The sequence below is a fragment of the Canis lupus genome, chromosome 6, assembly GCF_011100685.1.
Source record: "Canis lupus familiaris isolate Mischka breed German Shepherd chromosome 6, alternate assembly UU_Cfam_GSD_1.0, whole genome shotgun sequence".
Taxonomy (NCBI): Eukaryota; Metazoa; Chordata; class Mammalia; order Carnivora; family Canidae; genus Canis; species Canis lupus.
The window spans coordinates 40738444-40763806 of record NC_049227.1 but is presented as its reverse complement, the minus strand read 5'-3'; the positions used below and the strand labels follow the sequence as shown (position 1 = coordinate 40763806).

The window sequence follows — 25363 nt, the reverse complement described above, 5'->3', positions numbered from 1 at the left end:
TCTTCTTACTGAAAAGCAGCAAGGCAGCAAGGACTGTCCACCTCAAAGGCGCACTGTCAGTGATAATGGCAAGCTGCTAGCCTGTTGGCAGAATGGTTTTTAGAAGACACAGATCTGTACAGACAACTCAAGGAGAAAGTCTCCCAGGCATACCTTCGCAGAAACTTCTGCACTGATCTCCTCTTGCGTCTCTGCTAGCCGCTTCTTGGCAAGCTCAGTCCTCCGATCGCACTCGGCAATAAAGGATTCCAAGTGATCCATTGCCTAACTCAGGAGAAGCAGAGAGCTATGATCAGTTACAAGTAAGGTCTTAGAACCCATCAGTTCAATAGGACATATACTCCTGGGTTGGTTGTTTTAAAGCCTGTAACTTCAGTGGGAAGATCTTAAGCTACACTACAGCTAGCACATCCATAATCACATTAAACCAAGGGGCTTTGTTAAACCAAGTGATCATTTAGAAGCATTATCTTCTCATCTGATCTGTTTACTTCTAAAATTTGTAAAAGGACCCCCATCCCTCAATAACATTTCCCAGAATTTTTTTGGTCATAATTAATAGCGTTCTCTGAGGGGTAGGAAAGCCTGGACTAGTATCAGAGGCCCTCTTCTGGTGAGCTGTTGGGGGTGCGGATGATGTACTCACTGGTCTGTGTGAGCCACGTAAATATTATTCCCTCATGTTCTGAGGGTAGAGTTCCCCCTTCCACCTCAAAACAAAACAATAGAACAAATATTACTGAGAGCTGTGAGCATGATTAGTTATTGCCTGTCTAAAGTAGCAGGAAAACTGGTTACTACTTACCCAAAGAGATAATGGAATAGAAACTCTAGAAATCTAATTGCTCACTCTGAAAAGACTTGTGGGGAAACACCAATAAGCTGCTCCATGTGTTAGACAGTTATTATTTTGCCATGACCAGTCAAAGGCCCCAGCATAACTCCATATAAAACATACACATAGGATATCTGTCAGGCTTGGACCAGTGATGAGCAAGCAGCACCTCATAATTTACACCCACTCGTCCACTTGCAGATGGTGGCACTGTGTTAAGTATGACAGCAAGGGAGTGTAGCACAGGAGGACAGGACTGCACCAGGATCTATCACCAAAAAATACAGAAGAAAAACCTCTGGGTGGAGGTGATATAAAGCCGATGAAAGGCCAACAGACCAAACGGCGATAATCTATGACCCTCCACCCAAAGATGGGCAAGAGAAAGCACTCCCCGAGGATCAGTGTGACACTAGAATGGACAAGAGGGTTATAGTCTCCTCCAGAAAACGCTCGTTTCAAATAAATGCATACTTGGACATAGGTCAAGACAAAGAGGCTCTGTGATGGTGCCAAGCCCCCCAAGGGTGCTTGGAGAAAGGCTAAAGCATCATTGTCCACTAAGGTCAACTCCCAATTTTACTTCAATTTTGGAGTTCAGGATCTCTTTCCTGTTGTTGGTCATCCAAACATTCCCTGATAAACATTTCACTATGTTCAAATCAAACAATTAGGAAAGCAAATGATCAGTGTTTATCTGCAAGTATTATACTTCCCAGAAAGATACAGGGTTGCCAACTCTGCTGACAGGGTGATAACTCTCCAGGATCAAGTTGCCAGCAAGCCGATACAGGTCACATGCCACCTGTGCTCATATGGGACAAAGGAGCCTAGTAGACTAACCTCAAATGCCCCAGGTCCACACCCACACAGAGGTGCTGAGTCTGTGGTGCAGAGTCCCTTATTATCTACCCAAACAGAGCCATCTCACACCTGCACCAGACCCATAAATCCCCTCATCAGGGGTCCAGTGGGGAACAGACCACGAGATAATCCTGCCAGCACCCTGACCAATTAAAGCAATCAGCTGCAGCTTCAGCAGAACCCAAATTAGCTACAGACTCAGGCATCTGATAAGCTAAAAATTAAATGGCAAACTTCACACATAGAATAGCCACAACAGAGAGACATCTTTTAACTGCCACATCCTTTAAAAGATGGCACTGTTCGACTGCCCCTTCTTCTCAATGTGTTTGTCAACTTCAGATTGAGTCCAAAAATATATGACTTAAATAATTAAAAAAAAAAAAAAAGGAATTCATGTCAGGTGGCCTGAGTGGCTCCATTGGTTACGCATCTGCCTTTGGCTCAGGTCATGATCTCGGGGTCCTGGAATTGAGGCTGACATGGTGGCTCCCTGCTCACCGGTGGCCTGCTTCTACTCCTCCCTCTGCCCCTTCCTGCCCTACTCATGTTCTCTCTCAAATAAAAGCTTAAAAAAAAAAAAAAAGTATTCAAGTCTACAAATTAAGACCTTATCACAACCTACCATTTACTACAAAGTCACCCAATCTCTACGACTGAAGAGTGGTATGATGAAACCTGGACTACTGAGGATGCCTGAGCACAGTGCTGGCACAAAGTAGGCAGAGAAGTCTCACTGTGGCTGGAGGCTATTCCTCCACACTCGGGACTGTGTGGTGCTGTTCCCAGCTGTTGCCAGCCCAGTAGAAATGACACTGGCCAGACATCAGGGAACCTGAGGCTGGTCACAGGGAACACGTGCCCTTGTGCTATGTTGCATGTCCACATATGTCTTAAAATGGCCACCTAGAAACTGTGAAGGTCTCCATTTCCCAGATGAAGAAATTAAGGTAGTTTCCAAACTACTAAATGATGGCACCAGGATATGAGGACTCCAAAGGCCCTACGCATAATGTGTACAACTCTGAGGCAGTCACCACCAGCCTGGTTCATGGATGAATAGAAAAAGTTAAAACAACTTGCCCAAGGTCATAAAGGGATTCTAACCCAGGATATCCAACTTAATTAGTAAATGGAACTATTATTTTTATATCTGTACATAGAAAAAGTAGGTATAATTAGAACTGGTCTCATTTGGTATATTAAAGATAGTCTGAAAATTATTTAGGATGTGTAGTTTCAGAACCTGTCAAATAAAACATCACAAAGCAAGACAATTTAGGGGAAAAAATTAACTATCTTTTTTTATTAAATTAAGAAGAATCAAAATCTTTATATTTTCAATATATTGACACTAAAGAAATGCTCGTTTTCACAAGGTAAATTAATGTGTTAACATTGCTGCTTGCCAGTTTTCGAGTTATTTATTTATTTATTTATTTATGAATGAATGATAGTCACACAGAGAGAGAGAGAGAGAGAGAGAGAGAGAGGCAGAGACACAGGCAGAGGGAGGAGCAGGCTCCATGCACCGGGAGCCCGATGTGGGATTCGATCCCGGGTCTCCAGGATCGCGCCCTGGGCCAAAGACAGGCGCTAAACCGCTGCGCCACCCAGGGATCCCCGAGTTAAGAAACTTTAAATGTCATTTTGTTTTTTTTAAAAAAAGATTTTATTTACTTATTTGAGAGAGAGAGAGACAGAAAGTAAGAGAGAGCACAAGCAAGGTGGAGAGGGAGAAGTGGGCTCCCCGCTGAGCAAGGAGCCTCGATGCAAGGCTTGGTCCCAGGACCCTTAGATCACAACCTGAGCCAAAGACCGATGTTAAACCGACCGAGCCACCCCAGTGCACCTTAAAATGTTCTTTATACAGATTACCTAGTAGCAAAACATTTTACACCCTTTCCTAAGGAATTTCTGGACAAAGTACTTTCGAGAAATCAGGCCTGCCCCTGGCACAGTCAGGATGAGACTGTGTTGACCTAGAGGGAGCCAATGGTAAAGATAGGGAGACACCTTCTCCCAGATAAAACACCAGTGGTTCCACCCACCAAGCTCAAGTTGAGGGTCCAGGCAGGCAATACCTACGCAAAGAAATACCTTTCTATACCTCTTAATATGCCCAAATATGGTTACTCACTGTTAGCAAAGATGTGAAGATGGGAGAACTCTTCTACACTGCTAGTGGGATTACGCATTCACCCCACTGGATAACACTATGGTACCATCAAAACCCCAGATACCGTTCTGATCCAACAGTTCTGCATCTAGGAATCTCCCCTGGATACGTGCATATGATGGCAACGTGTAACGCAGCACCACAACCATCAACAGGGGACTGGTCATATAAACTAGACACCCATCCTTTGAAATACTACATAGCCAAAAAAGGAATAAGGAACTTTATACAAAAATATACTAAAAAGTTAAAAAAAAAAAAAAAAAAAGCAGCAGGTGTAGAACAAGGTGTACAGATTACCATCTATATAAAAAAATAAAAGAGAATATAGACACTGTCTGCCTCAGGTATCCACATAAACCCCAAAGGAAACAGAAGACATCGGTTACTTCTGGAGGCACCCAGGTGACTGAAAAACAGAGTGGAGAGGTTTCACACGTTTTTACATTAGTAAGTAATGCTGCAACCTTAGTGAAATAACTCATCTTACAATTAGGCAATAATCCTCGACTGCTGCTTAAAGGATCAGGCCAAAACCTGAAGCTGAAGGGGACCTTGACAATCAATAGGTTAAGGCTGCCTGCAACAACCAAACCAACTGATCACTGTGCCAGGTGAGGTGATGTAACAGCAAGTGCAAAGCTCTGCCTCTGAAATATTTCAGTCACAAAAGAACTTAAATCTGATGATAAAGCCTCCAAATCTAACTCCTAGAGTACAGAAGTTGTAAAGATTAGGGGAAACATGTTAAAAAGGTATCATGAGGTTATAATCAGCAAAATCCACGGAGACTTTTAAAAAATTTTTTCAAACAAATAGATTTAAAAAGACTTACAAAGCATTCTAATGTGTAGCCCTTATTTTGAATCCTGAGTCAAAGAAATAAAACTTTTATAAAAGAATCCCTTTTGAAGCAATCTCAGAAATTTGAACATTATCACATACTAAGTAATTATTTTTAAAATGACTGGTTTTAACACAGTCCTCCCTCTAGATGTAGTATTTACAGTGTTTAGCAGTGCAGTTCTGTCTAGCAGCTAGTACAAAGGAATCCGAACGGGCAGTGGGGCATGGGATGCCTGGCACTCAGACAGTGGAGCATGCGACTTCTCAGGGTTGTGGGTTTGCCCCCATGTTGAATGTAGGGATTACTTACAAAAACCTAATCTCTTTTTAAAAAAAGACTTGAGAGAAAGAGAGAAAAATCAAGCATGAGCTGGGGGAGCGGCGTGGAGAGAGAAAAAGCAGGCCTGCTGAGCAGGGGCCCAACGTGGGGCTTGATCCCAAACCCCTGGGACGGTGGCCTGGGCTGAAGGCAAGCACTTAATCGACTGAGTCACTCACCCACCCCTAAAAAAAAAAAAAAAAAAAATCCAGTGGGGAAATACAATGATAAAGATGAAACAAGAGTCTCCACATCAACAGTCACTGAAAACTGGGAGACAAACCCCGGAAATTTCATTATCCTGCCCACTTCTGTATCTTTAAAGTTTCTCAGTAACACGTTCTTCAAGACACGTCAAGTAGATTGTCACCATCAAGGATGATACCAAGTCTCCATACCCATGGCAATGGCAAAGCTGACGTGTTCACAGATGAAATGACTGAGGTGTGCGGTTTGTCTGGAGATCCGTGAGAAGCCAGGGTCCTATCTCAGGGTCGTGGGATTGAGTCCCGTGAAGGGTTCTGCACTCAGCAGATCCACTTCAGGTTCTCTTTCCCTCCGCCTCTCCCACCCTTACGCATGACGCATGGGTGAGATCTCTTGCTTTCTCAAATCAGTCAAGGAAGCCCTGGTAAATCAACCTTAGTCTTTTTCTACAGAAAAATAATCCGTGTAAGCATAGCTTTAAACTGTTAACAGTTCTATGAGCACAACTCCCTGCTTCCTTTGAGCCAGCAGAGCCTCAGAATTCTGACCCAGAGCCAATCCTTGAACTGGCCATGTGACACAGGCCTCCAGAGACTGCTCTGAAACACTGCTACAAATCTAACCAACCAAGATCAGCTTGTGGAAGGTAAGAAGCAAGCTGTTCTTGTTGGTATAAGAACATTTGGTACGTTCTTTTTTAAATTGCATTAGGATGCAAACCTAAATACACAATTCTCATTCCACCAAACAGTATGGCAACTTTCCATTTTTTCTTCTTCACATCAACAGATATGCCTTCTTCTGCCATCCACAGCTAATGCAGTATTTCATTTCACTGTAAGGCAACTACTTTAGCCCCTTCAAAACCAAACCTATCTGGGTATTTTCACTATTTCAAAATGATCCAATGAACATTTTATGTCTTCTCATACATAAGCAAATATCCTTGTAGGATAGCTTCTTAAAAATTGCTTAAATGTTTTAAATTTGTAAAAAGAGCTGAATTTTTTTTTTTTTAAGATTTACCTATTTATTCATTCATGAGAGACACAGGCAGAGGGAGAAGCAGGCTCCACACAGGGAGCCTGACGTGGGACTCGATCCCGGGTCTCCAGGATCATGCCCTGGGCTGAAGGCAGATGCTAAACCGCTGAGCCACCCAGGAATCCCAAAAAGGGCTGAGCTCTTAAAAAAGACCTACTGAAAGTCAAATGTCAATCTATAAATTCAGCAACTAATTATGAAAATAGATCTTAATGCTCTCTGTAAATAATGCCTTCTATAAACACAGAATTTTATTTTAAGATTTATTTATTCATATGCGACACAGGAGAGAGGGGCAGACATAGGCTGATGGAGAACCGGGCTCCCCGTGGGGGGCCGAGACCGACGTGGAACTTGATCCCAAGACTGGGGATCACGCCCTGAGGTGAGCCACCCAGGAGCCCCTAAGGACAGAATTTTAGGGATCCCTGGGTGGCGCAGCGGTTTGGCGCCTGCCTTTGGCCCAGGGCGCGATCCTGGAGACCCGGGATCGAATCCTACATCAGGCTCCCGGTGCACGGAGCCTGCTTCTCCCTCTGCCTGTGTCTCTGCCTCTCTCTCTTTCTCTCTCTGTGACTATCATAAATAAATAAAAATTAAAAAAAAAAAGAGAATTTTAAACTAATGTACCAAGAATTAGCAAATCAATTAAAAACTCAAGTTTTAAAAAAGGTTTTCTTTCATGAAAGAACTAATAAAAGGCATGGCTGTCTTAGCAGGACCATTGGTATGCAAAGCTTTCGCACTGACCTGACTACAATAGTCTGTAGGTCAGGATTAGCAAGAGTCAGCCCACTGATCACAGCTGGCTAAAATGTTTCTGAAGGATTCTGCTTCTCAAAACTGCAATTTCGACAAGAAAAACCACATCTAGCCTTTCTGATAAACCTATCTGTTCATCCTGAATCAGCTATCTTTAAAAGATGAAACTGACTTCGTGGTTGGTCACATGGAAAGGGGAGCCTTTTAGACCTCTGGAATCTCCCAGAGTGAACGTGCACTACCTATGAAAAGATTTAAAAACCAATTTTCATCAAATTAACTTAATAAATCTGTATTTTGAGAAAAGCTTTATTTTTCCATAAAAGTGTATTCTGCAAAACTAAGGAGATAAAAAGTTGTCTTAGCCTGGTATTTTACAGCCAGGCCACTTTTAATCACTGTAGTTAAGAGTAACCCATGTACATGCAAACACTATTGATATATATAAATTAAAAACTTAAGGGCTCCAGGGATCCCTGGGTGGCTCAGCAGTTTGGTGCCTGCCTTCGGCCCAGGGCATGATCCTGGAGTCCCGGGATCGGGACCCACCTCGGGCTCCCTGTGTGGAGCCTGCTTCTCCCTCTGCCTGTGTGTCTCTGCCTCTCTCTTTCTCTGTGTGTCTCTCATGAATAAATAAATAAAATCTTTAATAAAAAAAAAAAAAACACACAAAACTTAAGGGCTCCATGCTGGGTATGGTGTTTAAAGAAACAAAAGAGAACCTTGGGTAAATTTTATGGCATGTGAATTATATTAAAAGCCAATGGAGAAACTTTTTAAAAATCTCCCTCCCTAACACCCAGAGATATCTTCTGGCTTTACAAAGCAACATTCCACTGTGTGACAAGACAATTTTGGTAACTCGTTCACCATTAAGCTTCATTATAGCTTCTTTTTCTCCCTTTAAAAAAAGGTTGCAGGGACGCCTGGGTGGCTCCGTGGTTGAGCATCTGCCTTTGGCTCAGGTTGTGATCCTGGGATCTCAGGATCAAGTCCCGCATCAGGCTCCCTACCTATCTCTCTCTCTGCTTCTCATGAATAAAATATTCAAAATAAAATAAAATAAAAAACGGTTGCAATGAGCATCTTTTCTATGTACTCTTTTGCACATATCCCTAAGATATGTTCCCAACAGCAGAGTTCTGCAAGAAGTACATATATGCATTTCACATGCAGACTATGCCCTGACTACCCTCCTTCAAATACAGCTACTGCAAGCTGACCTTTATTCCTCAGGGTAGGAGGACCTTTTCCACGTGTTTACAGCACTTGTTATCAAACATTTTAATATGAACCATCTATAAGATCAAAAATGATTTTTAAGGGGTAGAGGGGAGGGGTGGTTACCTTTTAAAATGAAAACCTAATTCCTATATATAGGAACATCTCTCTGCTCATCTGAACATATTAATAGGTGTACAACAGCCTTGTTTAAAAAACACACAAACTGTGGAGGGGCACTTGGCTGGCTCAGTGGGTAGAGCATGTAACTCTTGATTACAGGGTCGTGAAGTGCACAGAGCTCACATAAAAATAAGTAAAAATAAAGATGTACACAATTTAAAACATTGTTTAAAAAACAAGACAAGAGGGAATCCCCAGGTGGCACAGCGGTTTAGCGCCTGCCTTTGGCCCAGGGCGCGATCCTGGAGACCCGGGATCGAATTCTACGTCGGGCTCCCAGTGCATGGAGCCTGCTTCTCCCTCTGCCTATGTCTCTGCCTCTCTCTCTCTCTGTGTGTGACTATCATAAATAAATAAAAATTAAAAAAAAAAAAAAAAACACAAGACAAGAAATGCCTGGGTGCCTCAGCCATTGAGAGGCTGCCTTTGGCTCAGGGCGTGACCCCAGGGTCCTGGGATCGAGTTCCCATCGGGGCTCCCCACAGGGAGCCTTCTCTCTGGCTATGTCTCTGCCTCTCTCTGTGTCTCTCATGAAAAAATAAATCTTTAAAACCACCACAACAACAACAAAAACAAGACATGAAGCACCTGGGTCAGTGTCCGACTCTTGGTTTCAGCTCAAGTCACAATCTTAGGGTCATGGGATTGAGGCCCATGTCCAGCTCTGCACTTAGTGGGGAAGATGCTCCTTCCCCCCTGCCCCCTCCCCGCCCCTCCTACCACCTGTGTGCACGCCCACCCTCTCTTTCTCTAAAATAAATAGATCTTAAAAAAAAAAAAATAGTATCTTAAAAAAACGCGCACACACTAAGGGGCACCCAGGTGGCTCAGTCAGTTAAGGGTCCAACTCTTGATTTCGGCTCAGGTCATGATCTCAGAGGTTATGAGACTGAATCCTGTATCTGACTTTTGCTCTGCATGGAGTCTTCCTCTTCCTCTGCTCCTCTATCCTGCTCCCCACCTCCCCCACACTTCGTGTACACCTGTGTGCTCTCTCTCAAATAAAATCTTCTAAAAGAGTAAGTTAAATAAACACTATGGAAGCATCATATCAGACATTGCATATCCACTTAACCCATCATGTAGATAATTTCACATCAACAATACAGTGAACTTGCTCAATTCTCTTTTCACAGCTATACATCATTTCGTCCTAAACAGCAACTGTGATTTAGGCAGTCCCTTACTGAGGACAGCTACTTGGTTCCTGTTTTTTTGCAGTTATAAATGCTATAGAAATATTCTAGAACAAATTTAGCTTTATGTGCAAGTCTATCAGTGAGATAGAATCTTAGAACTGACCATGCTAACAAGTGCTTTCACATCGGGAGATGTTGAGTTATCCAGGAGGTGTACCAGGATTATTTAATCCTCCATTTCTGGGGCACTTGGGTGGCTCAGTGGTTAAGCCTCTGCTTTCAGCTCAGGTGGTAATCCTGGGGTCCTGGGATTGAGTCCCGCATCAGGCTCCCCACGGGGAGCCTACATCTCCCTCTGCCTATGTCTCTGCCTCTGTGTCTCTCATGAATAAATAAATAAAATCTTAAAAAAAAAAAAAAAAGAAATCCTCCATTTCTTCAGTTCTGAGTAAGGATGAGCACCTGACATAGGATTATGTGCCAACTAGGAAACGTCCTTTTCTATCTTTTGCCCATTTTCTATTGAACCATTGATACACCATTCGTGTCAATCGTGATGAATTTTACATATAAAGATAACTAGCCCATCATCACACACACTACAAATATTGTCCCAGTTTATTCTCATTATATATGGGAACTTTTTTCCCCCAGTAATCTCCACACCCAACATAAGGTCAAACTTGTGATCCCAAGATCAATAGTCACATGCTCTTAGGAATGAGCCAAGCAGGTGTACAGGTATTTTTAATATGCTAAATTTTAAATTTTATACAAATGAATAATCTAATCTTTCTCTTATAGCTTCTATACGTCAAAGCATCAAAACAACAAAATTCATTTCCTGGGGATACAACTGGGTATTTTCCTACTGGCTAATGCATAGTTTTCATCAATATTCATTAAAAACACCCTACTTTCTTCACACTGGCAAAATACACCTCCTTCAAAATATACTAAATGACTCTGTGCATCTCAGTGACTCCATTTTTTCTATTAATCTGTTTTCTAACTTTAAATTCATCGGGTCATTAAAAAAATGCAAAAAATAAAAAATAATTAAATTAAATTAAATTAAATTAAAAAAATAAATAAATTTTTAAAAATGCACTGAGGGAGCCTGGGTGGCTGTCTTCGGCTCAGGTTATGATCTCATGGGTCAGAGTCCCATGTCAGGCTCCCATGTGGAACCTCCTCTCTGTGCACGTGCGTATCTTCTAACAGATAAATAAAATCTTAAAACAAAAAAAAAATACTCACATTCTGAGTTAGTAGAAACACTAAGACTTGTAGTCCAGAAACCATGAGTATAACTGAGATTTCAAAATATATACCTATGCACTTATCAATCTCTGAAACCTTGATGTCCCTAGTAATGGCTTCTTTGCATAAGCATCTGCAGCTTATTGAAGAATGAAAATTCACAGTATAGATAAATTTCCTTTCCAACTCTCTACTCTTAGTCAAGCTGTTGCTAAAGGCATTTTTAGTTAAAGATTCAACATTGACAGCACACTGTGGTTAAAGAATGAATCTGGGAAAGAATCATTAATTTTAATCACAAGACTACTGATTTAAACAGAGTCTCTCCTTTAAAGTGTCTTCTGGTGAGGAGGAGACATCTTTCCTTGGCTTCCTCACACCAAGCTCTGTACCTTCCCCATCACTTAGGAATCTGAATGCCACCAAACCCCTTCACTGACCTCTGGTCATACTAGTGATGGAGGATTAGGAAAAAGAGAAAACATAAATGGAGTGACTCTAAATTCTGCACTCTCAATGGGAAAGGATGAACCCTGCTATTAAAGGGTGAAAAAAAATCTTAGGTCCACAATGGTTTGTGGCCTGAAAGGACCACAGCACATAAGCTACTTACTATACAGGGTTCTGTGGGAACAAAAATCTCAGAGGGGTAGGGGACAGATTACAAAAAAGGTCTTAAAAAAGATTCCTTTGGGAGGCAACAATTTTTTTAAAAGTTGTGAAATTCCATTTTTAAACCACTAAACTGGGCAGCCCCGGTGGCGCAGCGGTTTGGCGCCACCCGCAGCCCGGGGTGTGATCCTGGAGACCCAGGATGTAGTCCCACATTGGGCTCCCTGCATGGAGCCTGCTTCTCCCTCTGCCTGTGTCTCTGCCTCTCTCTCTCTCTGTCTATGAATCAATAAATAAAATCTTAAAAAAAAAAAAAAAAAAAACACTAAACTCCAAAAATTTAACATTACTACTGGGTTATAAATTGATACTATATCTTTATCAACAACAGAAACAAAAGAGAAAAAGGACACCGTTACAGAACTATCTTGTAAAGATGAACACACGTATCCTGTACAAGCCAGCAATTCCTCTCCTCGGAAAAGACCTGGATAAATCCTACTATGTGTACGCCGAGAATATATTTAAAAACATTCATAATACTGTTTGTAATAGGAAAAACAAATCTCTGAATCAACCCAATTAATCTATAAATAATGAATAGAGCTTGGGGGAATACTCAAGCAACAATGAAAATAAACCATAGCCAACAAAATGGGTCAACAGAAACAGAACACTGAACGAAAAAAATAAAGTTATTAAAGAATATGTTATGAAATTATATATCGTAAGGCATAAAAACAAAAACACAGAGTTCAAGGAATCAGAGAAATATGTAATAACACATTAAAAGGAAACAATATGTACAAAATGCACAACAGCATTGGGGTAGTGGACTTACAGGTAGACACCAGATAGTACTGGCCATGTCCTAGCTCCCAGTCTGAGTGGTAGAGTAATAAGTTATCTCTTTTGTTATTTTGCTTTATAACTTACAAATGTTACGTTATTCTTGTTAGTTGATATTTGGCTCTTCACAGTAGGGAGAAATTAACACAAAATAAAACTTACATCTAATTCAAAAAACAGGTCCCTTTCTTTACTTGCAATCTCATAATCTGCTCGGAGGGCCAAGTCGTGGATTTTGGTACATTCTCCTAAATCCATGCGCTGTGAGAAAGAAACAAAAATTTACACATGAACATCTATGCATCGTAAAAAGCATATGATCTGGTGTTTCAACTGTCACCAAAATAAATACCTTTTTGAATACTAAACTATAATAAAAATGTTAAGAAACAGTATATACCCAAGAAACCTTATTTCTCTTTCACCCTGATTATTATGACTTTAACTGTGAAAGTTTCTGTCTCTTTTAGACCTAGAGATAATTGGACTATTTATGAAAACCATTATTAATTAGCTTTTGCTAGTTGTATTTTTGCATCCGTCATAGAAGAAAAGCCTATCCAGTGGGGCACCTGGGTGGCTCAGACAGTTGAATATCCAACTCTTTCAGGTCATGATCTCAGTGTGGCCCCACATCAGGCTCCCTGCCAGCCAGCCTGGGATTCTCTCCTACTCTGCCCCTCTCCCCACTCAAGCTCTAAGTTAAGTAAATAAATAAATCTTAAAAAAAAAAAAAAAAAAGGAGCAGCAGCAAGGCAGCAGCATCTACTCAGCAAACAGCAGCGTGGAGGAGGGGAGAGATTACAAGGAAAGAGCCAGAAAACAAGAGTATTATCAACAGAATGAACTTCTAGGCATTCCTTCTTGTAATCTTCACTATGCAAGTTGCTCAATGCTTAAGGTGTAGAGGCAAGGAAAAGGAAAGAGCAGAGAGCAATCAGGTTTTGGCAATTACAACACAACCTAATGCTTGGCTTTGTGTATCTCTTTGTATACCAGAAGGCAGAAGGCAACAGAATTGGCCAATTTATAGTCAAAAATTCCCCCTAACATTGTCCTAACCTAGTAAATGACCCTGGATAGAACTGGAGACATAGAATCGGGCCACTCAGTTGCCCTGTTTGAGAAACAAAAGGTTGTTACCAGTAAGAGTAGCCTAATGTGCACATGTTGTAAGCACATGTAGAACAATTAGACAAAAGTATATTTCTTAACTAAGAGTGCAGATCTCTGTGATGGCACCCTCCACCTATGGCCATCAAGCAAAAGGTGGCCAAAGGAAAAGGAGAGCAAAAGGAAAGTTTGTAGTCTAAGGATCACAGTATCAAGTCACATAGTGCAAGCTAACAAAACCCAGCATCACAATGAGGAGACACCTGTGAAGTCCACACACTTTGTGTCTATTTAACTGACTAGTAAACAAAAATTATAAAGTCTAGGACCTCCTTTAAGCTTAAACTACAACTATGTCCAGCTGAGTTCAAAAACTTCATGGAAGGACGCCTGGGTGGCTCAGTGGTTGAGCATCTGCCTTCAGGTTAGGGCGTGATCCAGGGGTCCTGGGACCAAGTCCCGCAACAGGCTCCCTGCAGGGAGCCTGCTTCTCTTCTCCATCTGCCCATGTGTGTCTCTGTGTCTCTCATGAATAAATAAAATATTAAAAAAAACAAACAAAATAAAGTAAGTCTCCACAAATGAAAAGCCCTATAACTACAAAATAAATGGCAGATACCAGAAATGCTTAAAAGCTAATAAAAGCTCTGTATCTCAAAGAAAACCTACCATCAGAAGAAGCAAGCACTAAAACCTTCTACTACTAAGCATCTTAAGTATAAATCAGGGGATCCCTGGGTGGCTCAGTGGTTTAGCGCCTGCCTTTGGCCTAGGGCGTGATCCTGGAGTCCCGGGATCAAGTCCCACGTCGGGCTCCTGGCATGGAGCCTGCATCTCCCTCCTCCTGTGTCTCTGCCTCTCTCTCTATCATAAATAGATAAATAAAATCTTAAAAAAAAAAAGTATAAATCAAATTCTATTCTAGAAACTCCAACTGTCAAGAATATTTTTGACATTAGTGAACCACCCCTGAAGCAAAAATTCACTGTGTTCATTTGGGTGAGAACTCTCAAGGAGTCACTGTTAATTCACGCTGAGGACAGGCCTAGGTGCCATGGTTACTCTCTGGCTGTAGATCTTCAGCTTTGCTGAGGAGGCAGGGAAGTACTGGCCAATTCCCCCCTGGCAGCTAAACACCAAACAGAGCTGAAATACCACAGAAGTCCTCTTCCACAAGATTTTAATAGGTTGTTAAGTCTGGTGTGTCAGATCTGTTTTACTGAACAAACACCTGTGTTCTCTCCCCTCTGGTGGTCTCACACTGCTGACAGGGAAGGGTACTAAAAGCTTTCCAGAATGTTTGGAAAACCAAATTTCTTCCACTGAGACAAGTTACACTACCCTCCCTCCAGCTTTCTTACTCTCCCAAACACCTTAACCAATACTGTATTTTCCCATTAAGCCTCAATAAAACTAGAACTTCCATTTCTTCTTGCCTCACTTCTCTAATGACAAGAGATGGTTTTGAGCAACAACTTAGTCCTGGAGCAGTCCTTATAAGACTGAAAGTTACAACCACCTTCATTTAGCCACTATGCTCTAAAAATTTAATCACATTCATTTCATTTTCAATTTTACACAAAACACAAACTCCTCAGAAGACCCATCATTCAACTCTACTCCTCACTTGCCACTTCCACGGAGCCCACACCAGTGAGGCTCATCTTTTACAAGCACCCCCACCCAATTTTCCAATCCTCACCCTAATCGACCCTCAGCAGCCCCTGACATGTTCATCTGCATCTTCACGAGTACATGGACTCTCCTGGGTTTCCTTTTCCTTCTCCTCCTCAGTCTGCTTCTTGTTAGACTCCCCTTGCTGAGCCATCCCCCACCAACCCCACACCGGAGTGACCCTGCTCAGTTCATGGCCTCTCAAAACTCATCTCATTCCACAGCCTCTGCCTGCCTCTCCCTCTCACCACTTCAGACACGGCAGCAGCATGCCTGCTGTCCCTCGGCTCCATCTTTCACCTAGGGCATAACCCTAACCTGTGCACATGTGTTCTTTCTCACCGTTCAAGTCTCTGCTCCACTGCCCCTGAGAAACCTTTTATCACTCTACCTAAAATAACCCGTTATCTATTTATTTATTCCATGTCCTCTTTCTCCATTGGAAAAAGTAAACATTTTATCTTACTGGCACCATATCCTTAGTGCTGGGCACACAGCAGCTATTCAATAAACATTTGATGAGTCAATCTGTACCTAACACTACAAATAATTGTAGGAAATGCCTTCATTATAGTTATTTTTCTCATCAGCATTCTGCAACAACACTATCCAGGGATCTGACCTCCCCCTCTCAAAAAACTAAAATACTTCACTTTCATGCACATTCATCCCTCTGCTCCCCCTCTGCTTCTTTTGGCTCCTCCCACTAAGATTGATCAACAATTCCAGGTTATGATGCATGCCCCCCCCCACCCGACACACACACACACACACACAGAGGGTCTTCCTTCAACAGTATTACAGAGAGAGAGAGAGAGAGAGAGAGAGAGAGGCAGAGACACAGGCAGAGGGAGAAGCAGGGAGCCACCCGGGCTGCCCCAGAATTACTTTTTAATAGTCTCTGCCTCTGTGTGTGTATGTGTGTCTCATGAATATGTAAGTAAAATCTTAAAAAAAAAAATAGTGGAAGCTATTAATCTACACTGATGGTACCCACAACAATCTACAGCAAAACCTATCTCCACACCAGGTCAAACTACAGATAAAACCTCAGGTAACAAAGGTATAGGGTCTGCCATTCACTTCCTATTTGTTCTCTATAGGATCAGCTTGAGAAGCTCTAATCTTTCCACAAGCCACTCCACACACAACAGTAAAAAAAAAAAAAAAAAAAAAAAAAAAACACACAAAACAAAACAAAAAACAAAACAATTAGTCATAAAGAAAATATTTCCTAATGGATGCACATTTGACTCTTAAAATGAGCAAACAGTTTTCATATTCCATGAGGTGGCTGTACAATCTGAAAATGGTGGTGGTCTTTTTTTTTTAATTTTTTAAAATTTAATTTTTAAGATTTCTTTTACTTATTCATGAGAGACACGGAGAAAGGCAGAGACACAGGCAGAGGGAGAAGCAGGCTCCATACAGGGAGCCCGATGTGGGACTCGATCCCAGGACCCCAGGATGACGACCTGAGCCGAAGACCAACGCTCAACCGCTGAGCCACCCAGATGCCCCAAGATTTTTTTTCTTAATTTATTCATTTGACAGAGAGCTCAAGCACACACAAGCAAGGGGGAGCAGCAGGCAGAAAGGGAGAAGCAGACTCCTCGATGAGCAGGAAGCCCTGAGGTGGGCCTCAATCCCAGGACTTCAGGGGATCACTACCTGAGCCAAAGGCATACGCTCAACCAACTGAGTCAATCAGGTGCCCCGGTGGTGGTCTTTACAGGACTCCTTTTCTGTAAGTGGCTGAATCACTGTAGATAATTCTCTACCCTTTAGTCTTCTTCAGTCCTATTTGATTTTGAATAAATGCACATTCCATAAAACTAACATTTATCTGTTTGGTTCATCGCAAGTGAACATGAAATTCTAAGGGCCTATATTCATTGGATCATGTGTCGATTCCTCGAAAGAGGAGCATAACACAACACTTAAAACTCAGCATTATACGCAAGTGATTTATTAAAAATCTAAGAATTGGGGGAAGAAACGTACTTTGTTAGATCAAAAGTCTAGCATTAGCATACGTTCAAGGTGAAAACCAACCAACCAACCCAGAATTTTCAAGCAACGATAGGCTGATCTGGTTTGGCCAAATGACACTACTCATACGACTTAAGTTGTGAATACCTTCATATAAATGATTCTACAAAAATCTGACAATTTACAGAAAGAATTTTTATAGCAGTTAAGTATGTCCAATAACATAAAATTTCACCAAACCAACAATCAGTCATTTGAAAGGCAGTAGGTAATTTCTGTTTGGTAAAGGAAAATAGAATTCAACCGTCACTGCTTACACAGTGCCCATCTCTGTTCTATGATGTTCCCCCAACCTTGAATACACCTACCGTCCCAGCCAGGATATCATGGGGGCAGCAGTCCAGAAGGTGACTCTTGCAGACACGGTCATCTGTAAACTTGACCCTCTGTCTGGTTTCGTCTCCTGAAATTTATTTGTGGTTTTAAATAAGACAATATTATCACGTTAAACACCAAAGCATATCTGGTACAATTCACCTGGATGATTGGCAGACTACCAAATACAATGAAAAGCTGATCTAGAGATATTTACGACTGGAGCGGAATACGGATGTTGTCTGATGCTAAATGTATCATGAAGAATCACACTTAATGAGATCTGACTCCGTCATTGTGCCAAAGAAGTCAAGGAATCTGAAGAGCTGAGCACCAAGGCCATTAACCCCACACATACATGTGGGCAATGATACCAAATCCCATGCTAATCAGAGGGCCATGAATCACCACGTATGACTTAGGGTAGTGTCCACCAAGAGAAGCTACATTATTAATCTAATCGTTTGCTATGGACAAATGCATAGGCAGGGTTTTGCCCAAAATCACATGAAGAAGAAAGCTTTCAAACTCTACCACTGACTGATAAATAATCTAAACCTAGTCTTCCTATCCCCTTCACCCCCACCCTTAAAAAAGAGAGTTGGCACCTGGGAGTCACTTTTAACAAGACAATACCAAAAAAAAAAAAAAAAAAAAAAAAAAGGGAACTAGGTTAGTCAATACACACTGTGAGTTCCAACACATACTGTACCCATCTGCATTCTTCAAGACCTCAGCTGCAGAATTTTATGCCCGCTGTTGAAAAGTTTTAAAGGAAAAGTTTTCTTGCCCAACCTGCAGTAAGGAAGTCAGGGGAATGATACATAAAAGTAAAGGCAAAGTGGAATGTGACAAATTTTAAAGCTAATCTCTGTATACACAGAGCTGTGTAATACTAGAGGAGGAATATATTTTAGGATTCCCAAGCATCCAGGATTAATGTCGTGTCTCTTTATTGAAAATGTTTTCTTTCTAAACTACACTTTTAAAAGTTATTTGTGAAAAAAAAGCAAACACTTTTTTTGTTATAACAGCTTAGAAATTGGTTGTGACTCACGGCTCGATGAACATGAGGCTTTTCTGCAACTCCCTTGCAGATTGATGTAGGCAGGCAAAGATACACTGAACCTTTATAAATAAAATAGAGGGGCCACAATTGTTCAGTTTGTATGAAATAAAAATATGGGAAGCAATTCAAAAGCAACTCAATATACAAAGAAAGCTAAAAAAGCACTTATTCGCCTATGAAATAGAGTGCGAAGGATCTGCACAGCCCTGCGAATGTGCCAGTGTGAACTTACAACTTCATCGCTTCGATCGGAAAGAGGAACACAAACCACAGCAGGTTACAGTTTGCAAAGGCGCAACCGCGTTCTCCTGAGACAACCAGCATCCCTACAACCGTCGTGGCACGACCTCCCTAACGCTGCCAAGTACTAGCTAGACAGAGGCTGTCCTGTGTGGCGGGAGGGGAGAGGGCTGGGAGGCACCCGGCAGGAGCCCACGTTAGAGCAGCTCAGTGCGCAGCTGCCCTTGCTGCAGAGGCCCGTCCGGCTGCCTCGGGCGGCACGAGGCTTCCTCCCCGAGCAGCCTCGGAAGAGCTCCGCCCCCCGGCTGCCCGCGGTCTGCGGCCCAGAAGCAGAAAGTCGCAGCCCCGCGAGGGGAGGGGGCTGGAGCCCCGCCGACGGCTCGGGGTCCGAGGGAGCAGCCCGTCGGGGACGCGCCGCCGGCGACGGAGAAGCCGGCGGCTCAGACAAAGGCCCGGCGCCTGCGGTCGGCGCGCGGGGGAGGGGCGTCCGGCGCAGGCGCAGACGCAGACGGTCGCGGCCCCCGCCTTAGGCCGCCCGGCGGCCTCGCCTCACTCCCGCCCCAACCCGTCGCCGGCCGGCCGCCCGGACTCACCGTCCCGGGCCGTGCCCATGAGCTGGTCCAGCAGGGCCCGCATCTGCGCCTGGGCGGACATGATGGCCGGGGCGAGGGCGGCAGGGACGGCCGCGACGGCTCCTCTCGGCGCGGCGGCAGCGACGAAGGTTGGTCGCGTCGGCCTCGAGCCCACTCGGCTCCTTCCCGCCGCGGGGGACGCCGGGAGGAAATGCGTCAGGGACGGCGTTGAGCCTGCTGGGAAATGTAGTTTCTGCGGTGGGGGGGCGGTCTAGGGCTCAAAACTCCACGGGCCGGATTAATCCAAGCGAGTTGTCCCCAGAAAAGTCCCAACCCTGATCCTTTTTTTTTTTTATATAGATTTTATTTATTTATTCATCAGACACACAGAGAGAGAGGCAGAGACACAGGCAGAGGGAGAAGCAGGCTCCACGCAGGGAGCCCAACGTGGGACTCGATTCCAGAACCCCAGGATCACGGCCTGGGTCAAAGGCAGAAGCTCAACCGCTGAGCCGCCCAGGCGTCCCCCACCCCTGATCCTGTTCTTGGGCCCAAGACCTAGATGTTCTACTGGGACTAAACTGAAATAGGAAAAAAAAATAATAAATAAATAAATAAAATAAACCGAAATAGGATAAGATACAGACTGTGCAAAATGAGTAAGTCTTCTGTGTTGCTTTCCATGGAGCCATTTACTCTCAGACTCAGTTTCCTCTCTACTGTCAAACGGGGGTTCTGAGGCTGCGGCTCATAGGACTTGTGAGTCACATCGAGGCTGCTCTGCCCTCCGTAGGGGTCCGTCTGTGAGCTCACAGCCCGCCATCTCCCAGCGCTCTTCTGGCGCTAGCCACGTGGGAGGCTGGCTGTGTACCCTCGTGTAGAGCCCCAGCCCCCGGACGGTGGACCTTTTTTTTTTTTTTTAAGATTTATTTATTTATTTATTTATTCATGATAGACACAGAGAGAGAGAGAGAGAGAGAGACGCAGAGACACATGCAGAGGGAGAAGCAGGCTCCATGCAGGGAACCCGAGGTGGGACTCGATCCTGGGTCTCCAGGATCAGGCCCTGGGCTGTAGGCGGGCTCCAAACCGCTGAGCCACCTGGGGATCCCCACGGTGGACCATTTTTACCGTGGGGACAGCGAACCACCTTATGGGGCTGTCGGCACACAGTTGTGTCTTCTTCCTGACTGCATGCCTCCACACCAGCACGCCCCTCCAAAGGCTTACACATCATATAGTAAAGCAGACCGGTCCTTTCTCTCTGTGCAGCAAGCCACTTATAAAACTCAACAGTGTAGGAGATCCCTGGGTGGCTCAGTGGTTTAGCACCTGCCTTTGGCCCAGGGCATGATCCTGGAGTCTGGGGGATCGAGTCCCACATCAGGCCCCCTGCATGGGGCCTGCTTCTCGCTCTGCCTGTGTCTCTGCCTCTCTCTCTCTGTCTCATGAATAAATAAATCTTTAAAAAAAAAACACACAGAGACACAGAAAACCCCTATGGGTTTGTTTTGGTGAAACTTGTCCCAGTTGTAAAGTTTTACTGAAGAAAGAATGGCTAAAGCTTTTCAACATAACAAAAAGGTGGAGGTATCTGTCCAACTAAATATCACAGAGTTATTATAAGGATATTGTAATTGAGATTGTGTGGCACCAGCACAAAAATGGAGATAGCAATGAAATAATGACAGAAAATAAAGATCCCAGAGAGAATCTGTCAGGAAATTCCCTCAATTTCCCCATGCTCCTGCAAAAAAGTCCTCTTCTCCTTAGACCCTTCGCTTACTATGAGCATTAGACCCGTAGCCATTTATTTGTGGTCTGATCCAGAAGTAAAACTTCCCTTTTTTCTCTGAGAGGGCCAAGTGATTACAGCCTTGGATTAGCTGCCTAGGTACTGGGGAGAATAGTGCTCTCTTCCCCTGTATTTGCACTAAAGGAATGAGGCCCAGAATTTGGAGACATCTCTAGGTCCTAAAGTCTGGCCAGGAGACCTTGGGGCAGTCAGGCCTCTAAAGAAACACTAATATACCAAAGGACCATAGTGGAGGGGAGACCCTTTTATTTTTTTAATTTTATTTATTAATTCATGAGACACACAGAGGCAGAGACACAGGCAGAGGGAGAAGCAGGCTCCGTGCAGGGAGCCCAACATGGGACTCGATACTGGGACTCCGGGGTCACGCCCTGGGCCCCCCAGGGATCCCCTACCCAGATTTTTTTTAAGCCTCCCCCCCTTACCCCCGCATATCCAGATTTTTTTAAATGTGGCAGGTGCCCTTGTACACTGCCGGGGAAAAGAGCAAGTAACTCAATAAATGGCACTAGGTCACCTACATGAAGAAACCACATTGCCTTTTCTTTTCCTGACCACACTAAATCTGTCCTAAACCCAGTTAAAAGCAAAACCTTAAGGAGGCCCCTGGATGGCTCAGGGCCCGGTCCCAGGGCGCGGGGTGGAGCCCCAGGTCGGGACTCCAGCTCTGCGGGCGGCCTGCGTCGCCCTCACTACCTCCCCCTGCTTGTGTGCGCGCTCTCTTTCAAGTAAATATAATCTTTGAAAAAAAAAAAAAAGACCCGAAATGTTGGGCGCCCGGGTGGCTCAGCGGTGGAGCGGCTGCCTTGGGCCAGGGCGTGACCCCGGGGTCCCGGGATCGAGTCCCCATCCGGCCCCCCGCAGGGAGCTGCCTCTCCCTCTCCCTCGGTATCTCAGTCTCTCATGGATAAATAAATAAAATCTTAAAAAAAAAAATACGCCAAGCCCAGCAAGCCGAGAGAGGGCGGCAGGAAGGCCCACCTGGAGGCCAGCGGCCGCCGTCCCCCGCGAGCCCGCTCCGCACAACCCCAGGCCCGCCCGCCTCTCGCTCCGCTGCCCAGGCGGCGGACGGGAACCCTCCCTCTGCGCGCGCTTCCGCCGCCGCGCCCGCCGGCCGGAAGTGACGCTGGGGGCGGGGCCGGGGCGCGCGGCGCAGGTGAGTGAGCGCGGCCCCGTCCTCCTTGCGCGTGCGCGCGGCGGGGCTCGCGCGGGGCCCCACCCCTTCCCCGGCGGCCACTCCTCTCGGCCCGGGCGACCCGCCGCGGGGAGACTGCACCCCGGAGGGACCCCGCCCACGCTGCCCGCCCCCCTCCGCAGCGGGCGGGTGGAGAGGCGACCGCAGGGGCAGGGGCAGGGGCCGGCGGGCCAGCAGGTCCGACTCCCGCAGCACGGGGTCCGGTGACCGCCAGCTCCAGCCTCCGTTTCCCCAGAGACAGGACTCCGGGCAGGAAACGTTGGCCGCGCCGTAGGTAAGCCAACCTTCACTGTTCGTGCTTCTGACGGTGCCGCACTGCTGGCTGCTGCAGTTAGCTTAAGGCGCCTGAGAGCCCTCTCCCGCAGGCCCCTCGGGACACTTCCCCGCGGCCACTCATCGGGACGGTGGACGGCAGAGTTGAGGTTCGCTCGCACTGGGCGCCGGCTCACGGACACCTGGGGGGGCCACACAGACACCGGGAGGCCTCACAGACACCTGCAGGGCCTCACAGACACCGGGGGCCTCACAGACACCTGCAGGGCCTCACAGACACCGGGGGCCTCACAGACACCCGCAGGGCCTCACAGACACCGGGGGCCTCACAGACACCTGCAGGGCCTCACAGACACCGGGGGCCTCACAGACACGGGGGGGGGGCTCACAGACACCTGCGGGGGCCTCACAGACACCTGCAGGGCCTCACAGACACCTGGGGGCCTCACAGACACCTGCAGGGCCTCACAGACACCTACGGGGCCTCACAGACACCTGGGGGCCTCACAGACACCTGCAGGGCCTCACAGACACCTGGGGGCCTCACAGACACCTGCGGGGCCTCACAGACACCTGGGGGGCCTCACAGACACCTGCGGGGCCTCACAGACACCTGGGGCCTCACAGACACCTGGGGGCCTCACAGACACTGGGGGCCTCACAGACACCTGCGGGCCTCACATATACCGGGGGGCCTCATTATACAGCTGGGGGCCTCACATATACCTACTGGCCTCACATCTGCAGGGCCTCACATACACCTGGGGGCCTCACATACACCTACTGGTCTCACATACACCGGGGGGCCACCGCTCACATACACCTATCCTGGCTCACTGAGCAAGGGCAAGGGAACCTAGGGTTGCCCTCAGAGCCTCTTGCTCCCCGCGAATTGATGGTCATCGGGCGGGTGGCGAGATCCCAGAGGAGGCCTTTGCGGGTATTTTGGGGTTCTCGGCAGCTGTGGGATTGCAGCCAAGGAGCCCGTGTGAGGTACTCCTCTGCAGGTATTGGCTGGTGGTGTCTCTGGTGCCACTGCCAGATTGCACCACTTCCTTGGTTGCAGCAACCTCACAGGGAGCACGCACTTAGCGCACTTTGCATTAACATCACACACAGAGTGACTGTGGGGTGCCAGGCATGGCGTTGGGTGCTGAGAATGTAGCACTCCACAAAACAGAATCCCAGTCCTCAAGGGGTTCCATTTCTGTGGAAGGATACAGATAATAAACAGAATACAGAGCAGGGAGGGATGAGATGGAAATGAACCAAATATCAAGTGGACATTTATTTGTGCATTTTACCAGCTCTCTGGACCTTGTTGCACTGATTGGAGTGCTTTTGGCTTCAAGTGTCAAGAATCCATTAAAACTAACTCAACCTATGAAGAACTCCACTGGCTTTCATATGGGAAAGTTCAGAGGACCAAGAATAATAGAGGGGCCAGTGGCTTAATGAGATCATCAGGACTTGGTGATGGAGGGGGCATCTTCTCAGACCCCCATCCTCTCACATACCACCTCTTTGCCCTATTGCTGTGTTGCGATTTTTGTTAGGTTCCTGCCTCCATCCTACCTACTTATTTACTTTGCTGCTGCGTAAAAATCAATACAAAATTTAATGGGGGCGATATTTAAATGGGGATATTAAAATATCCTACATTTATTATTTATTTAGAAGTGGGAAGGGAGAGAGTCTCAAGCAGGCTCCATGCCCAGCACTAGCCCAACTCAGAGCTTGATCCCACGACCCAGAAATCATGACCTGTGTGGAAATCAAGTCGGACACTTAACCGACTGAGCCACTCAGGCCCCAAATGTCCAACATCTATTATCTCCATTTCTGTCAGTCAGAAATTCAAAAGTAGCTTAGTGACGTGACTGGTTGAGAGATTCATCTGGTCGCAACCAAAACATTGGCTGGGACTGGTCATGTGAAGTCTGGCCTGGGACTGTTGGGTTTGATTCGAGAGGATACACTCACATGACCGATGACTGGAGGCCTCGGGTCCTAGCTGGCTGTTGGCAAGAGTCCTTATTCCCTTGCCTTTCCGTGGGCCTTTCTGTGGGGCCCATGTCCTCACGCGGTGGTGGTGTTCCCGCAGAGAGGAAGATGGAAGCCACAGTGCTTTCTGTGGCCTAGCTTTGGAATTCTGATTCTGTGACACCTGCCATGTTCTACTTGTCAGCATTAAGTATAAAAGACTTCACCTTTGAAGGGAGGTACATCAAAGAGTTTGTGAACATATTTTAAAACCACTGTTGCGGGATCCCTGGGTGGCGCAGCGGTTTGGCGCCTGCCTTTGGCCCAGGGCGCGATCCTGGAGACCCAGGATCAAATCCCACGTCGGGCTCCCGGTGCATGGAGCCTGCTTCTCCCTCTGCCTATGTCTCTGCCTCTCTCTCTCTGTGACTATCATAAATAAATAAAAATTAAAAAAAAAAAAAAACCACTGTTGCACTTAACAGTCCTATGGGAAAATAGTGCCTATTCCCCATCATTCCAGCTGAATTCTGGACCTAATGCTCGTTTGGGCTCTAATTAGTTAGCTAGACCAGGGTAAGGGGCCCTCCCCAAAGTGAGGATGAATCAGTCCCACCAGAACTACAGTGAACATGCATGAAGTTGAGGTGCTATTACTAGAGAGAATGCATGTCACGGAGTCAAAGTGACCCCCACAAGTGATTTATACCGTTATTTATAATCAGGTTTTAAAAGTCA

At 45.5% G+C, this 25363-nt stretch overlaps 2 protein-coding genes and 1 long non-coding RNA gene across 9 annotated transcripts in view; 2 read left to right on the top strand and 1 right to left on the bottom strand.

Annotated features, from left to right (window-relative positions):
• The window catches only part of LUC7L (LUC7 like), a 35832-nt gene extending 16277 nt beyond the window's left edge, over positions 1-19555 (bottom strand). Inside the window, exons 1-5 of one of the 6 annotated variants that reach the window (XM_038540956.1) lie at positions 19380-19555; positions 18535-18605; positions 17471-17565; positions 12486-12584; positions 154-264 (exon numbers count right to left, since the gene is read on the bottom strand). In XM_038540956.1, coding sequence (XP_038396884.1) covers positions 154-264; positions 12486-12581 — 207 coding nt within the window. In that variant the 5' untranslated portion in view covers positions 12582-12584; positions 17471-17565; positions 18535-18605; positions 19380-19555. Of the gene's footprint in view, positions 1-153; positions 265-12485; positions 12585-17470; positions 17566-18189; positions 18606-18778; positions 19064-19379 lie in introns of those variants that run through there. The other 5 variants (XM_038540959.1, XM_038540960.1, XM_038540958.1 and 2 more) reach the window with 5 other exon arrangements.
• On the top strand, positions 19304-20002 carry LOC111096337. Its single transcript, XR_005360998.1, has 2 exons — positions 19304-19507; positions 19719-20002. It is a non-coding gene; the product is annotated as an uncharacterized LOC111096337 (long non-coding RNA).
• Positions 20003-22409: 2407 nt separating this feature from the next.
• Positions 22410-25363, top strand: part of FAM234A (family with sequence similarity 234 member A) — a 36288-nt gene continuing 33334 nt past the window's right edge. The window contains exon 1 of one of the 2 annotated variants that reach the window (XM_038540954.1): positions 22410-22643. The gene's annotated coding sequence lies outside the window, so the exon portion shown is untranslated. The remainder of the gene's footprint in view (positions 22644-25363) is intronic. The other variant, XM_038540953.1, reaches the window with a different exon arrangement.